General features: G+C 58.6%; 1 protein-coding gene across 3 annotated transcripts in view; it reads left to right on the forward strand.

The window, feature by feature from the left end:
• GTF3C1 (general transcription factor IIIC subunit 1) overlaps nucleotides 1–14,039 on the forward strand; it is a 69,208-nt gene extending 55,169 nt beyond the window's left edge. For 2 of the 3 annotated variants that reach the window (XM_032842630.1, XM_032842633.1), the window contains 10 exons: nucleotides 947–1,009; nucleotides 1,895–1,988; nucleotides 5,444–5,616; nucleotides 6,813–7,100; nucleotides 8,006–8,265; nucleotides 9,086–9,366; nucleotides 10,448–11,003; nucleotides 11,761–11,812; nucleotides 12,617–12,809; nucleotides 13,152–14,039. In XM_032842630.1, the coding sequence (XP_032698521.1) occupies nucleotides 947–1,009; nucleotides 1,895–1,988; nucleotides 5,444–5,616; nucleotides 6,813–7,100; nucleotides 8,006–8,265; nucleotides 9,086–9,366; nucleotides 10,448–11,003; nucleotides 11,761–11,812; nucleotides 12,617–12,809; nucleotides 13,152–13,364 (2,173 nt within the window). In that variant the 3' untranslated portion in view covers nucleotides 13,365–14,039. The remainder of the gene's footprint in view (nucleotides 1–946; nucleotides 1,010–1,894; nucleotides 1,989–5,443; nucleotides 5,617–6,812; nucleotides 7,101–8,005; nucleotides 8,266–9,085; nucleotides 9,367–10,447; nucleotides 11,004–11,760; nucleotides 11,813–12,616; nucleotides 12,810–13,151) is intronic. The other variant, XM_032842632.1, reaches the window with a different exon arrangement.
• Nucleotides 14,040–16,209: the final 2,170 nt, after the last annotated feature.

Below are 16,209 nucleotides of genomic sequence, written 5' to 3' on the forward strand. Positions count from 1 at the left end.
GTTTGCTTGTTTTTTAATTTATTTGACAGAGAGAGAGAGAAACCTCACAAGTAGGCAGAGAGGCAGGCAGAGGGGAAGAGGGAAGCAGGTTCCCTGCTGAGCAGAGAGCCCGATGCGGGCTCTATCCCAGGACCCTGAGATCATGACCTGAGCTGAAGGCAGAGGCTTAACCCACTGAGCCACCCAGGAGCCCCATGGCTGTAGCAGTTTTAAAACTGAGTTTGATCTTAAGCATCCTGGAAGGCCAGGCAAAAAAGGAAATGGATCCAACTACTTTGACTGAAAATAGTTCCATTTCTGACAATGGGCTTTTTCCTATTACTAAATTTCAAGAATTTACTGTTTCCAGGATGAATTTTGATATTAGGATCATAGAAACCAAAGAAATGTCTTACAAACAGCCATGTTTCTTTAAAATTGAGTTTTGCGATTTCTTGTATTTCCTTACCTGGCTGTGTAGCATGATGGCTAGCGCGTTGGACTTCTCTTGTGTTTGTTTCCTTGGTAGGAACAGAAGGATGCAGCATTACTTGAAGCTCAGAAACACAGATGGGAGATAATCTGCTATCTAATACAACCACTCTCTTGGTTGGGTATTTTCTTCCAGACGTCTTTCTTAAGCTTGTTTTTGATCATAACAGGCCCATGATTTTAGATCCCCTTCCCTTAATGATTAACAATGGCTCTCTGCCAGTAAACACTTGACCATGTTGTTTGATAACCGTCAGTAAAATGAACATTCTTCATTTCCTCAACTGTTTTAACAACATGCTCCTTCGATGAGCAGAACGTAGTTTTTTCTCATTGTAACTGACATGCACTGTTTTGCGTTTTGATGAGTTCTTCATTTCCTCCAACACTCCAGGCAGTGAAAGGCCACACTGAGCAAACCTCCACTTGGTTAGCCGTGTTCTGCTGATATGCTTGTCTCTTGATCCTTACGCAGATACCGAGTTTTGGCCATTGGAGACGAAAAGGATCCAACCAGGCAGGAAGATGAACTAAACAGGTAAGCACCAGACTGACCAAGGGCCTTTCCTTCAGCTGGTTCGTCGGGCTGCTGGGGGCCCGGCCCAGGGGCCACCCAGGGCCAGGTCTAGCCCGCCCGCCAGAAAATAAAAGTTCTACTAGAACTTTTTGAAAGTTTTGAAAATAAAGTTCTACTAGAGCACAGCCACACCTGGCCCATGTGCCGTCCGTGCTACTTCTGTCCCAGAGTATCAGGTTGAGTGGCTACGACAGACCATACAGCCCTTGAAGCCCCCGAGGTCTTCCTTATCCGGCCCCTTCCAGGAGGAGCTTGCTGACCCTGGCCTTGTGAATCAGTGGCCCAGCCTTAAGGCGGGTTGAATTGGATTAAGGCAGAAAGGATTTGAATTCCAGGCCGGTGAGCTTTCTGTGCATAGCTCTGGTTAGAAAGCTCAGCTCTTTTTTTCCATGTTGGAAAACCAGTGTTCAGTTTGATTTTAGTTCTATTTTAGTGAGAATCTTCTTTGGAGAAAAATTTAAGATTAGAGGAAAGTGGGGCACATGGCTGGGTCAGTTGGTAGAGGATACAACTCTTGATCTGATAAGTAGAGCATGTGACTTTTGATCTCATAGACAGGTTGGAAAAAATCTCAAGGCTAACTGCATTCGTCAGTTGTCACATAAACCCATGTCCAGGGTACGGCGCCCATTACCTGCTAAGCAGAAATGTTTCTCCTCGCAAAAACTGACCTGTTAGTAAGGCTTAAAAACCACCACTTCTTTTGTTTTGATTTGTGAATAGTTTTGGCATTCAGGTCACTTTGGGGGGATCACTTTTTCTAAATAAAGATTGCGTCTGCCCAGGCTGAGTGGTGCCCGTGGCCCCCAGCCTCATGTGCTCTGCCCCCTCCCCACTGTCCCTCAGCGTGGATGACATCCACTTCCTCGTACTCCAGAACCTGGTCCAGAGCACACTGGCCCTCTCGGACAGCCAGATGGAGTCCTGCCGGTCATTTCAGGTGGGTGACGGGGACCCAGCGACAGCCCCACTGCGGTGCTGTGGGGCTTGGGCCATCAGGGGCAGGGGCCAAGTGCAGCCCTTGCTCACTGTCTTCTCAGCTGTGCACTCTTGGTGGGGGAGGGTGGCCCGATTTCCCCAGAGACTCCTGTGCCCCCTTCCTCCATCTTCCAAGTGTGGGACAGGATCCGGTGACTTCCAAAATCCCTCCTGGTGGAGGTTTTGAGTCCAATGTAAATGCAGGAAATGAGGCCGTAGAGGAAGTGAGCCACGACAGAGAGCTGAGGGAGTGACTGACCTGTGCCGCTAACCTTCTATCAGAACGTAGAGATGTCGAGCTGTTTTGATAGCTAGAGATCACTGAGCGGGAAAGCGGCCTTTCTGTGGGCCGTGGGCTTCTCTCTCTCCTGAGCATATATTAGAGAGTAACACTGCTCTGTCTTGGCTGAGTGACAGTGGGAGGGAGGAAGTGCTTCTCATTCAAGCCTGTCCTGAGCCTGGGGAGCTGCTGGTATTAGCACTCATTCACGAGCACGGAAACTTGCATTTCAGGGGCGTGAAGAAGCAAGAGCCCGTGACCTCACAGCACTCTCCATCAGACCTGAGACTATGGCTCCTGGCCCCCGCGGAGAGGTGTTGAGGAGGGCCTGCACTGCCCCCCTCACCGGGGCCGGTGCTTCCCTTGTTTTTAACGACCACATTGGTCAACACGTGGGCCCGGGGCCACCCCCAGAGGCCGCAGGGCGGGTGGGAGCCTGACAAGTGTGCTGCTTGTCTCCAGACTCAGGGTGTAGACAGCAGAGCGCCCCAGGGGAAGACAGCGGGGTGCAGACCCAGCCTCAGCACTGCCCACATTGTGCAGGTGGTGCTTATTACTTTGGCCACAACGGAGATGAGGAAGACTCGGGGGGAAATGCAGTGATTTCGGGAAAGTCCATGGCCAGGTGTGACCACAGTCGTTGTACAGCAGTGGCCGGGCCCCCGCAGACCCGAGACTGAGTGTTCATGACTCTTCTTTGAATTTGTCACGGTGAGGTGCAGGTGCTTGTCCAGCGGTGACTATTGGGACAGGCTAGTGGGGGGCCATGCAGTCGTCTTTTTCTTGCCACCCTTGGTGCCACGGAGTCCTTGAACCCTACTTACTCACATGAAGCGTGTGTGTTTCCTAGGGGGAGGCTGGTCTCACCCCCTCCTCCATGCCCAGAGCCTTGTGTGAGCCTGAACATGCCGGAGAATGAGACTGGAATAGGTGGGGTGGGCCAGAAGTTCCATGATGACAGTCCCCAGTCTGGCCTCTGGCTCTGTCTTGTTGGACCTGAGCTTGTTTAAAAAAAAAAAAAAATTTTTTTGTTTAACTTACTGCCACCGTTGCCCATAAAAATCCCAATTTCTGACTTTACCTGTGGCCCTAGAGGGCCCTTCTAGCTGTGCTGCCTAGCAAGGATTCGAGCTGGACAGGACCTCGGGAGGTAGTGCTCCACCACACGAGAAAGTCCAGCCCCAGAATTAATGGTGAAAGCCAGGTCCTTGCATCGCCCCCAGGGCCTGTCCCCTGCGGCCTGCTGCTGCTTGTCATTCTTCCAGATCCGTTTCCAGGTGGTGTCTGGGCTTTGGTGGGGAAGTCAAAGGCCTCACAAGGTCAGAGGCTGTATGTAGGATCCCGGCTGGGCTCCCTACAGCCCCACTTTCCCGAGAGGTGCGGTGCAGGGCAGTGGGTGGCCGTCTGGCGGGCTGGACCACAGTCCCTCCTTCCCTGTCCGTAGTGTGAGCACTCCTGCGCCACACCAGCAGCTGTCGGGAATATGCCCTCGTATCATTGCCTTCACACAGACGAGAAGAGCGGAAGACACCAGGCTTCCCACGAGAAGCTGGATCCTAGCTTGCACTTGCCCACAGGGCAGGAGCGGTGGTGTCATGGCCAGTCTCCAGCCTCTTACCCTCTGCCCCGTGCAGTGCTCCCTGCCTCGGGCCTGTGCGCCACAGCTGACGTGCAAGCGCTGTCTAGAGAAGCTGAGGGTGGTGTGCGGGCCTCAGACCGACGAGGCGCAGTGTGTGCGCAGACCCCCTTTGGCTCCAGGAGAACACCCCGTGTTGCCCCAGCACCCCACTGACTGCCACTTTGGCTTCTGATCTCTGTGTCCCTCTGCAGTGGCTCAGTGGTGAGGTCACTGGGCTTGAGGGCAAGGCCTTGTTGTTGGTCCCAGCCCTGCCCAGCGGCGTGGCCTTGGACTATCCCTTGAAGTCCATGAGGCTCCGTCCTCTCTGCCGTTCGTGGTCCCGTGGTTCTCAGGCCAGCGTGGCAGAGAACCTCCCAAGCCTAAAGTCCTCAGACCATGACCACATGTTTTCCGTGCCGGTGCTTTTGAGGAGACGGGTGTGGCAGGAACTTCCTTGTGGTCTGGCAGGTGCTAGACATCCGCTGTTCGGTCAGCTGGCTGATGGAGCCAGTGCTTTCCCAAAACGGAAGTCATCGGGACCCTGCTGGCCCCGCAGGCCTTGGAGCTGCTCTTCCTCTGGGCCGGGTCCGAATCCGAGCCACAGAGCCGGGGCGGCGTGGCCGGCCGGGAGAGCGCTTGCGGCAGGCCAGGCACTGCCGTTCACCTTTGCTCTGTGCCAGGCCCTGCCGTGGCAGCCACAAACCTTGAACATGTGCTCCTGTGGGATTTCCCTTCTGGTGGGCGAGAGACGAGTAAGCGAATGAGGTCATTTCAGTACACTTGACCGCAGGGGACATGGCGGAGCTGAGAGTTGAGGACTCAGCCTTGTGAAACTTAGGGGGAGGTGCGGTCTAAGAAAAAGAGTCGCAAACACCAGGCCCCGTGGCAGGGAGGCTCTCTTTGGGAAAGTCCGGAGGCCAGCGAGGCCGGAGTGGTGGGCAGGGCTGTGCTCCCGGGAGTCCTTGCTAGGTGGAGTGGGCACTGGGTGCTTCCTCTGCAGAGGGAAGCCACGTGTGGTCTGATGGAGGCACGGGGCTCCCTGTGGCTGTGTGGCGAGTGGCCAGGGCCTGGGGGCCGGGAGAGCAGTTGGGTGGAGGCTCCGCGAGGAGCGATGGTGTAGACCACATCAAGCACCTGTGTTTGGGCATGGTTTATGTGGATATGGCCAGCTGGACCTCCTGGTGGGCTGGGCGAGGGCTCAGGAAGCGAGGGGTATCGGGTGGTTCTGCGTTGACTCCCACAACCTTGTATCCCCAGTTGGAGCCATCCTTTGTCTCCAGCTGCCTGTCTTTGTCTGGGTGTCCTTCTCTCTGATAGGTATCAAAGTTGACCGCGGATGGCAGGCCCTCCCGCCCTGCACCCCCAGGAGTCTGCTCCAGCCTCCCACCCCCTCGGCCCCGTATCAGTCCCTCCAGCACACATGATCAGTTCCCGCTTCTGTGCACCCCACATTCTGCTCCTTCCCCCTCGCCCCAGCTGCCAGAGAGCCTTGCTCACCCTTGGCCTCGCTGTGTTGCAGACTTTCCGCCTGTACCGTGAGTACAAGGACCACATCCTCGTGAAGGCCTTCATGGAGTGCCAGAAAAGGAGCTTGGTTAACCGGCGCCGGGTCAACCACATGCTGGGCCCAAAGAAGAACCGGGCCCTGCCCTTCGTGCCCATGTCCTACCAGCTGTCCCAGACCTATTACAGGTGAGCCCCTGGCAGGGCTGGGGCAGGGCGGGACCCTGGGTTGGAGGGCGAGCCGCCTCTGGAGCAGGTGTCCATCCACGCCTGTGTCACTTGCTAGGGGACAAGGGCAGTGCCCTCGGTAGCTTGGGGACATGTACCATTCTGCAGGTGGTATGTTTCTCTTCTCCTGTCAAACGGGGAGAAGTGAGTGTTGTACCCATGAGCCCAGCGAAAGGCACAGCGTCCTGGTGGGGCCTCGTTGGGCATTCTTAAGGCTCAGGGCCACGCCAAGCCGTGTGTTTGGTTTGAAGCTGTCCCGTGGCTGGATTCCAGATGCTGTCTGCAGCCCGTCAGCGGTCCGAGCGGTGGTCTGGGATGCCGCAAGTTGCCCTCCGCAGCCCCAAGTCACGGGACCCTCACACCAGCCACCAGCGCGGCCAGTCTCTGTTACCTGCTCGGCATGTCGTGCCGCCGCCCCCTGACCACACAAAGGGGAAGTCTGTGGGGTAGTCCCAGAGGTTGGGCCTTGGCAACCCTTGGCCTTGACGGGCCTCCTCTTTTCCAGGCCGTTCTCCTTGTCAGTCCTCTCATTACACTGGGGCCGTGGCCAGGAACAGAACAGTAGAATGGGGGGGCTTTTGCTTTTTCACGCATCCCTTTGCCCGTGAGTGTAGACGCTTGCGCCTTTCTCAAACACCCTCCCCGCCGCCGGTCTCCTTGCCTCCCTGGAGCACAGCTGGCTATAGTAAAAAGAGCTGTGGCCCGGGAAGCAGAAGACGAGGGCCCAGGTCTGGCAAGACTGTTTGACCTTGAGCTCGTTCTTGACCATTTCTCCACCGCAGCATTCTTGACTGTGAGCCACGAGCGACGTTCACATCCAGAAGGCTTCCAGACCTAGGCCCCTGTCAGAGGCTTGTGAAAATAAGGCTTCTGGACAGGCCAGGCTTGACTCTGCTGTTGCCTTACGGAGACAGTGACGTGGACGTACGCGTCCCGTCGCCTCTGCACGGGTTCGGGGCTTTCCTGGGGGAAAAGGTGATCGTCTCAGGAAGTGCATTCGTCTTCCCCAGTCTGGCTCCCGTCTATAGCGAATGTTGAGGTGGAAAAGAGGGCTTCGGCGGGCCTTCAGATCTTCAGCAAAGCCCGTAGCCCATCCACGTGAAGGCCTCCAAAGTCCCATCCTCAGTTTGGACCTTACCTCCTTTGTGTCCACGCAGGATTTTTACGTGGCGCTTCCCAAGCACCGTGTGCACGGAGTCGTTCCAGTTCCTCAGCACAATCCTGGCCGCCGGCAAGTTGGACCAGCCTGATAACTTTTCCTTCCAAGACCAGGATACTAACAAGTCTACAAGTCATCTGGTGGCGTTTTCTCTGGACAACCCTGGAGGACACTGCGTGGCCGCCCTAACCCTTTTCTCTTTGGGCCTCATCTCTGTGGATGTCCGGATCCCGGAGCAGATTGTCGTGGTAGACAGCTCCATGGTAGAGAACGAGGTCATGAAGAGGTAAGGACGGGGCTGTCACCAGGCTTCATGCGTGCTCTGAGTGCAGTTGGGGGCCTCGGGCACCGCGGTGTCCTATGGCGTCTGCATTTTTATTCACTCCGTCATCTGGTCTTTTATTTCTTAAGATGTTATTTATTTGAGAGAGAGAGTGTGGGCACACACACACACACAAGCAGGGAGGGGGCAGAGGGAGGGGGAGAAGCAGGCTTCCCACTAAGCAGGGAGCCTGACACGGGGCTTGATCCCAGGATCCTGGGATCATGACCTGAGTTAAAGGCAGACACTTAACTGGCAGAGGCCCCCCCCCCGCCCGGTCGCCCCGGTCTTTCTTCACTCCACAAACACATGCTGAGTCTGTCACGGCTGGCACGTGAGACAGCAGATGTCAGCAGTGTGGCAGGGAGCTCCCAGGGACGGGACCTCAGATCTGGAGACTAGGGACCAGTCCAGTGCCTCGTGCTGGTGCCTCCAGGTGCCGGGGAGGCAGCAGCAGAGTTGGGGAGAGACCTGGCTGTGCCAAAGAGAGGGACCTGGCACAGTGTGGTGAGGAGGGTTTTGTAAGGCGGGAAGGTAGCTTTGGCAGAGGTTCCCTGACGGCCTAATAGCTAAGCTGGGATTTAGTGGAACAGCAGGCAGTTTTAGGACTGAAACTGGAAGGGTTTCCTGCCAGAAGGAACAGCCCTTGCAAAGACACTGGTGAGCATGGCCTGTGGGGAGATGGTCAGAAGAGTTGAATCTGGAGCGGCCATCCACCCTGCCCTTCCTAGCCAGATGCCGGGGGTCGGGGGAGGAGGTCCGCAGTGACCACAGGCCATTGCTGAGGTTGGACCACGGTGACCACTCTCTTGAGCCGGCAGAGGTGCTCGGCCTGTGCTCCGTCACCCAGGTCCATGCTCTTCTCCTAGTCTGGGCAAGGACGGGGGCTTGGATGAAGACGACGATGAGGAGGAAGACTTGGACGAAGGCTCAGGAAGCAAGCGCCGGGCCATCGAGGTGAAAGCCCGCCAGGCCTCCCACACCAACTACCTGCTCATGCGGGGCTACTGCGCGCCCGGCATCGTCAGCACCCGCAACCTCAACCCCAACGACAGCATCGTGGTGAACTCCTGCCGGGTGACCTTCCGGCTCCGCCGCACCCCCCTGCCCACGCGGCTCTGGCCCACTGGTGAGTGCTGCCCGCCGACCCGGGAGCCGCCCGTGGGCCAGGGCTGGCGCAGACTCCCCTTCAGGGCTCGGGAGCACACGCCGCCCCAGACTGCTTAGCATGGCTTTGCCCTCTTGCTTTGAAAGAGAGGCCCTCGCTTGTTTCCGGTTTTTACACTCTCTAGCTCTTCTGTGGGTTACCTCTGAAACTCTGAGTAGCTTACTTAAACCTTGCTTTCCCATACCCCAGATTTGAGGGGGTCTCCTTCCTCTACATGAAATGAGAATATTCGGGCCCCTTCCCAGCCCTGCGCGTCTCCTCCCCTGTCCCACCCCTTTCCTGCCTCTGCTTTCCCGTCACCTTTTGGGGTGCATGGTGTTCAGTTTAGGTTCAAAGGCCCAGTTGGTGTTCTGTGCTGTGTGGAGTTTGGCTCGGGCCAGACCTGTGACCACGGTCTTAGCAGAGCTGGCTTTCCCAACAAGCCACGCACAGCAGCCCCGGCTTGTGGAAGCTCACATGGGAGTTCAGGGTGGGGTCTCGGGGGTCCCCCAGGGTCTGAGGAGCAGTGAACACAGGAGCAGCAGGAAGGCAGGGCCCGGACAGCCCAAGTTGAGGACCCCCCCCTCCAGAGCTCCGGGGCTCCTGTCCTCGGACCCCAGCCCTACCTTCCTGCCCTTTATCCCGGCCCAAGGGGCGCATCCCCACGGCCGGGGGCCCATGCCCCTTCTACCCAGAAGGTCACCCCTCCCTGTTTGGGCGGTGCTGAGTTGGTGTCGGAGTGCGTTCCTCCTCAGTATTGCCTGTGCCCTGGGCCGGGCTGATTTAGTCCTCGTCTTCACAGTCCCTTCTCTGGAAGAGCTACCCGTGGGTATATCCTGCCTCCCGGCCACCTTCACCAGGCTGATCCAGAGCCAGGGGACCGCCTGCAGCCTAGAGGAGTTTGTCCAGCAGGTGGAGCTGTGTGGGTACGAGCCAGGGGACGTGTGCGCTGTCCTGGAGGTGCACGGGGTCATCGCGGCCGCGGGCTGCTTCGGGGTGGACAGAGTGGAGCTGAGCCGGTGGTTCTCCGCCTTCGAGAGGACCGATGCCGAGCGCACCCGGACCTTCACAGACTATGTGCAGGTGAGCCGCGCTCTGGAGTACCGTGGGGTATGCGGAGGGGACCCCACACCAGCCGGACGCATGCTGCCGAAGAGGGGCTTGGTTTGGGGTATGTAGTGTGATTTCTTCCCAAGTTAAATGAGTTGCCAAGATTAAAAATGGGAGACTTTGCCTAAAGCCCAGCTTCTCTGGGATGTTAGAAGGGTTGGCACCCTGGTCCCCACTTCTTCAGCACAGTGGGGTGGAGCCAAGCAGGGGCATCTACTGGGTCCATGGGACTCTCCCCTTTACCTGCCTGGGTCCATTTCACCAGGGACCCTTGAGCCCAAGGAACGTAGTAACAGACGGACCTTTTAAAGCGAGTGCCTTGGGAGCCGGCCAGCCCAGCTCTGCGGGGTCTGTAGTTGGAGCAGGGGACACATCACCTACTGGGGTTTTCAGACAAGTGTTCGTGAGTACAGGATACGAGAGCAGGGTCATGATGACTGTGCCCGTGGTGCCTCGGGAGCCCTAGGAGGTGAGCCGAGATGGGCAGGCAGCTCCCCAGGCTCCCTGCAGCCTGGCCCGGGGCCCCAGGTGACAAGCGCTTACAGTGAGCCCTCCCCAGACGCGCATGACCAGGGTATGAGTCCTGATTCCAGGATGTGAACTGGGGCAAATTTCTTGAATCCCAGTTGGTGGCCTTTTAAGCTAGGAATGAAAAGAAAGGTGGTAGTGTCGGAGCAGTGCCTCGATCAGAACAGGGACCTGGGAGGCAGGGCTTGGTGTGAGGACGAGAGGAGTTACTGTCATTCCTGTGGGGACAGTTGTGGCTTTTGCAGGACACGAGAGCACTCGGGGTGTTGAGTTCCCTGGGAGGACTCACTAACGCAGCTTTGGCTCTCAGAAGTTCGCCCCAAGCCTGGAAGGGGCAGGGCTACCAAAGGGCCACAGGGCCAGTGGGCGCCCTCCAGGCTGGAAGCCAGACCTCGTCCTTGAGCCATCGTCCTGATGGTCCTGGGCTTCCTGTCTACCTGGGACGCGCAGATGCATCGGGCAAAGGAAGCAAGTGTGCAGACCCCGCGGTCCCACGCAGACCCAGCGTGTCTCCTGCTTTTCCTAGGACCTCCTGGAGCACCACCAGGTCCTGGAAGTCGGTGGCAACACCATTCGCCTGGTGGCCATGGCCTCTGCCCAGCCCTGGCTCCTGCACTCAGTGAGGCTGAAAGGCAGAGAGGAGGATGCGTGCCCTCCAACAACAGACCCCCAGGCCAGACCCCCGCACAGGCCTGCCCGCGAGGACAGCCCTGCGGGGAGGCCGGCTTCGCCCTCCCAGGGCCCCCGGAGCACCAAGAGGCGTGCCAGCTGCACGAGCCATGACATGGCTGGTCAGGGCGGGGAGGCCAACCCCGAGAGTACCCACAAGCCCCCTGCCAAGAGGCCCACGCTCCAGGATGTGCGCCTGGCCCCCAGCCCCGGGGCCCAAGCAGAAGAGGAGCCAGAACTCCCAGTGCCTGCTCTACCAGCAGCTCCCGGGGACTCGGGTGTGGAGGAGCCTCCCCCCGGAGTACAGGGGGCCGGGCTGGAGGACCAAGAGGATGGCGGGGTTCCCAGCCCTCTAGGCCGGGAGCAGCCTAGCTGTCAGGCCCAGCTTCCAGAAGGATCTGAAGACCCCAGAGGTACCGAATAAACCTGGTCTCCCATCCCACCTCCCCCCTCCTGCCCATTCTCTGTCCTGGGGCCTGAGTGTCCCCTTCCCCACACGCCTTACCTGAGACTGGGAAGCCCAGATTTTCTTAGCCTCAGCACTGGCTGGGGGAGGGCTTGCCTCTTTCCACTTACTGTTTCCGCTAGAGGGCTTCAGGGTCTCCTGAGTAGGTCTGTGAGTGACAAGTGCAGGACAGGAGGGTTGGTTCTGGAAGGTGTTGTTGGCTGCTGTGTCCCGCGAGAGGGCGTGGTGGCAGGAACACGGGGTGTCGTGCCCTGTCAGGATTGGCAGACTTGCAGGGACTGAGACCTGCCGTGTTCCTTTCCCGCGGTGTAGACGCTCTCACTTATGCTCCACGCTGGCCTCTTCCCAGGTTTTCTGAAGGCGTCTTTATTTCCTTGGGGCTGTTTCTGCCTTAGGGGTTCATGCGTGCAGCTCTGGGCTTGGGGCTTCTGGGTGGAGGGTGGAGCGCTCACTTGCCTCCCCTCAAGGGGCTGCCTTGGAGCCTGGGAATGCCCCCCCACACTTGCACACCGTGGCCCAGCCCAATCTGGTTGTGGTTGCGCTGGCTCTGGCCCCCTCGAGGGGAGGGCTCTGTGAGGAATGGGCTTGCTGTCCCCATGTTCATCGCTCTGTCCCCAGAACCCGGAGGGACACATCGTGTGAACGAAACAGGAAGAGATGGACTCCCGCCTCTTAGGTCTCATGTCCTTTCCCTCCTCTGTCAGGTTCGGCCGAGAGCTCTGTGGTCTGTGGCCTCTCCCAAGCAGCGTGGGAAAAGTGAGTGTGTGCCCAGATCCAGGCGGCCTGGCGCGGTGCGTGGGTGCGAGGGTGGGGAGTCTGTCCCCGGGGTCCCAGCAGTGATTGTCACGTGGAGATCTTCCACAGTCCGGTGCGGTGGCTCTCAGCCCAGGGACCTGGGAACGTGTGGGACTTCGGTTGTCCCACCTGCTGGGGGAACAAGGCAGGAGCGGTAAGGGCCAGAGGTGTGGACGTCGGCAGTGGGTGGGTCCGTCTGGAACCATGGGCTTCACAGGAGCCTTCCTGGTGTGGGGGCGCCTCCCACGCGTGTGCCCATGTCCCTCGGTTGCCTGGGGCCGTGAGCCCCGGCTCATATGCAGCCCTCCCAGGCCCCAGTCGTGGCGGTCGGAGCCAGGTGTCCCACTGGTCCTGGGCCCTCCCATGCCTGGAGCCTAGGTAGCAGACCAGCCACTGGGGGGGCAGGAGGGACTGCTGTCTAAGACACAGAAGTAGAGCATCTGCATGGAGACCTCTGTGAGCTTGGCCTCCTGTGGTGTCAGCCATGGCCCAGGGGCTGGGCCGGAGCTGGTAAATCCAGAGGTCGGCGCTGGGTCCTCCCCCACGGCCGTGGTTAGGGTTGAGTGTGAGCAGGGCCCCTCAGCCGGCGGCCCCAGGCCCAGGGGTTGGAACCCCTCGTTCCAGCTGGGAAGGGAGGAGTGGAGGAGCAGGACCTCCGGCCCCATGATGTGGGCCAGTCTCCGACTGCCCCAAGAGTCAGCGTCTTGTCCGTGGAGCCGTGTCTCCTCGCCCGCGGAGCCTGATGTCCACGTGCCACGCCCACAGGGACTGCGAGAACATCTCGTTCGTCGCCCGGCCATGGCGCATCGTGGACGGCCACCTGAACGTGCCGGTGTGCAAGGGCATGATGGAGGCCGTGCTCTACCACATCATGACGCGGCCTGGCATCCCTGAGAGCTGCCTGCTGCGCCACTACCGGGGCGTGCTCCAGCCCATCGCCGTGCTCGAGCTGCTGCAGGTGTGGCTCCCACCGAGCCTGGCCCTCACCTGGGCCCCTGCCACAGCCGCCCAGGCCGGGGGGAGGGGTTGTGACAGGCCGGAGAGGTCTAGGCCCGGCCTGAGAGCCAGGCTATTCCTGTGGGTCCCTTCCTCCCGTCACCCCCCGCGCAGCGCCACCCTGAGCGGCGTGCTCGTTGCCCTCCGAGCCTGCCAGGCTGGCGGCTGAGCCCCTCGCCCGTCTTCCCTGGGCCCCTGCAGCCTCCACTCCTGCCCTGGAGTCCTGCAGCCCCTGAGGTAGGACAGGACAGAGGACCTGGTCTGCAAGGGCGCCCATCATCCCTGGGTGTCCCACTGTCTGTAGGGCCTGGAGTCCCTGGGCTGCATTAAGAAGTGCTTGCTGAGGAAGCCAGCCACCGTCTCGCTCTTCTCCAAGCCCCGGGTCCCCGAGGTGCAGGCGCCCTCCAGCCCGAGCGAGAGCGCCACCGTGTTCTACGAGCCCACGCTGGACTGCACGCTGCGGCTGGGCCGCGTGTTCCCCCACGAGGTCAACTGGAACAAGTGGGTCCACTTATGAGGCACATGCGGTCACCGTGAGCCCCTTCTCCGCCACTGGCTCCTGAGGAGGGCGTGACTCCCCCAGGGGGGCTCCACCTGGCCCCCGCGTGCGCCGCACCCCACTTGGTGCGCAGGGACACGTCTGTGCCAAGCCTCTGGCCTGGACCTCGGAGGAGAGCCTCCCGCCCGGCCGCTCTGGGGGTCTTGCCGGACCGAGGGCCCTGCTGGGTCCCGCCGGCTGTTGTCAGGGAGCAGCTGCCGGAAGGCTTGGGTCCCTGCTCTCCCTTTCTTGTTCCCAGGGCGTCGTAGCCGTGGCCACAGGCACGGACCCAGCTCTCCGTCGCTGCCTGCCTTCGCTGCAGACCTGGGGTTGTGGTGAGTTTGAGAGGCCTCCAAGGGCGTCCGCCATCAGGGAGCAGAGCGCCTTCCGCACGGACCTCAGCGTTGTCATCCTGTGGCCGTGAGGGGTCAGGAGCTGGCGCTGCTCGCACTGCGTTGCCGGTTCTGGGCTCCAAGGCAGAAAGGCCCAGTGCCCCAAGCGGCGGGACCTCGGGTGGGGGGGGTGCACATCACGGGACAGGGCTGTGTGTCCTGCCACCGAAGGCCCTGGCAGGGACTGACCGCTCTACAGGCAGGACCTCAGACCCGGGGAGAGCCTGGGGCTCCCTTGTTGGCCTGGCAAGACACACGGTGGCCTCCGGGAGGTGGGGGGTGGGGGGTGGGGGTGCCCTTCCCGTGGGCTGGGGTTGAGGAGCCGCACGGGCCTGGGGTCAGTTTGTTCTTTTCACTTCTCTCTTTAAAAAAAAACCCTTGGCATGTATTTATTTATTTTGTAACTAAAGTGAAGTAAAATGCATGTAGTTTTGTGTGTTTCCTAAAGAATCTCTGATTCCCTGGGGGCCTCCCTGGTTTCAGCTGGTGCAGCCGGGAATAGAGGCTCCAGTTAAACCGAAGGGAGGAGGAGGCGCCACGGCCCTGCCCACTGCCCTCCGCTGGCACAGGCCTGGGTCTCCCGGAGACGCTCCGGCAGGTGTTCCGTGCTGAGCTGGCCCAGGACCGGGCCGGAGACCGCGGGGGTCACAGGCCTATGGCCTGGGTTTGGGCGGTGGATGTTCTCTCCCTCCTTTTCTTTCTCTCTTTCTCTTCTTTTCTCTTTTTTCTTTCTTCTCTTTCTTTCACACATGTATGTTAGCTACTGTTTTTTTTTTAAATGGACATTTCACATTTTTAAAAAATGCAGACTTCCACCTTGCTGAAAACTGGAGAGCTCCAGCGACAGCGCCTAGGGCACTGGGGACAGGCCCCCCAGTCAGCGCTGCCCCAGGTCCAGCCTCACACCCACCAGCTTCTCCGCCTTACAGAAGCAGCCCGTCTGGGCATGGTCGACCTGCAGCACCTGGCCTGGCCCAGCTCAGGGCCCCATGTTTCCGTCCTGGGGCCAGACTCCAGGGTGATGAGGGCAGGACAGAGAGCACGGGGTGGGGAGCCTGAGGGGGAACCCCCAGCACAGCCAAGACCCGGCCAAGTCTTAACCATCATTTTTTTCCCTCTCGTTTTTACTCAAGTGTAAAAATAACAAGTGTTTGGGGGGATTTTTTTTTTTTTTTTTTGAGATCAAGTGGAATAAGGGGTGTGATCATTTTTTTTTTTTAGATCAAATGGAATTAGGGGTGTGATCAGCTTTATGAACAAAAAGTACTTCATAAATGCTAGTTATTTGAGAACGCATCATGCGGTGGAAGAAAGGTGGGGTTACGGGCACCCGGTCCCAACACGCCCATCTCAGAGCCCTGCTTTTCTCATCTGAAAAATGGGGATGGACTGCCTCCCTCATGGGCGGACCAGAGGCACTCAAGGACACCAAGTACAAGCACGTGGTAGGGTTCAGCAACATTTATCTCCCTTTCTGTCCCCGTACCTGAGGAATGATTCAGACCAGTGTTTGCGAGGTAGGACAAAGAGACAAGGGTGTAGCCCTTCCGTGGAGAGATGCACTTCTATGACCACGGCTCCACATCCCACAGCCAGCCACTCTGTGCGAAGGTGACCTGTCCTCTCCCCTCTCTGCCCACCTGTGATCTGTCCATGTCCGTCTGTCCATATAACCCCACATCCATCTATCCACACCCACCCATCCATCCTTCTGTCCAGTCCCTCCATCCATCTGTCCATCTCCCCACCCATCCATGCATCCATCCGTCCATGCATCCCACCCACCTACCCCTCCATCCATCCATCTCCCCATCAATCTGTCCATCCATCCAAGGTAGGTCAGCCCTTCCAACCTCTGCACAGAGGGCTCCAGGAACCACAGCACAGACTAGAAGGTCTGAGCACAGATGCCTTCAGGGGCCAAACAGGTCACACAAATGAGAAGAAGAGGAGCCTTGTGTTAAGTATAAATACTAGGGAGTGGCAGAGAGTGTGGAAAACTAAAGTGTGTGTGATGGGTGTGAACATTCACATTTAGACTGACTTCCAAACCAAAGGCAGGGAGGGTGAGGAGGGACACAGCCCAGAGGGTGCAGGTCCCAGGCCTGCCACTTTAGGCCAGGCCTAAACAGCCTGGACATCCATGCCTCTGTCCTTCATGTCACCACCCCACACCCAACTCTTTCTTAAAGGTTCTTATTCCTTTTAACCTACATCAGCAACGTGGGAATGCATTCTCTTTAAAACACTACAAGTAAGACTCAAGCCTCTAGGCTCCTTTCCCTCATAAGCCTTTTTTTTTTTTCATTTACATACATTTCATGCACTCCTAGAAAACATGGGCCTGTGGTGCCATTTTTCCATAAAATGTCCCACTGCTACCAGCCGTGTCCCTGAATTTATTCCTTTTCCCTCCAGGTAAGCACCACTCT

This window comes from Lontra canadensis, unplaced genomic scaffold (assembly GCF_010015895.1).
Source record: "Lontra canadensis isolate GAN:19392208 unplaced genomic scaffold, GSC_riverotter_1.0 scaffold132, whole genome shotgun sequence".
Classification (NCBI taxonomy): Eukaryota; Metazoa; Chordata; class Mammalia; order Carnivora; family Mustelidae; genus Lontra; species Lontra canadensis.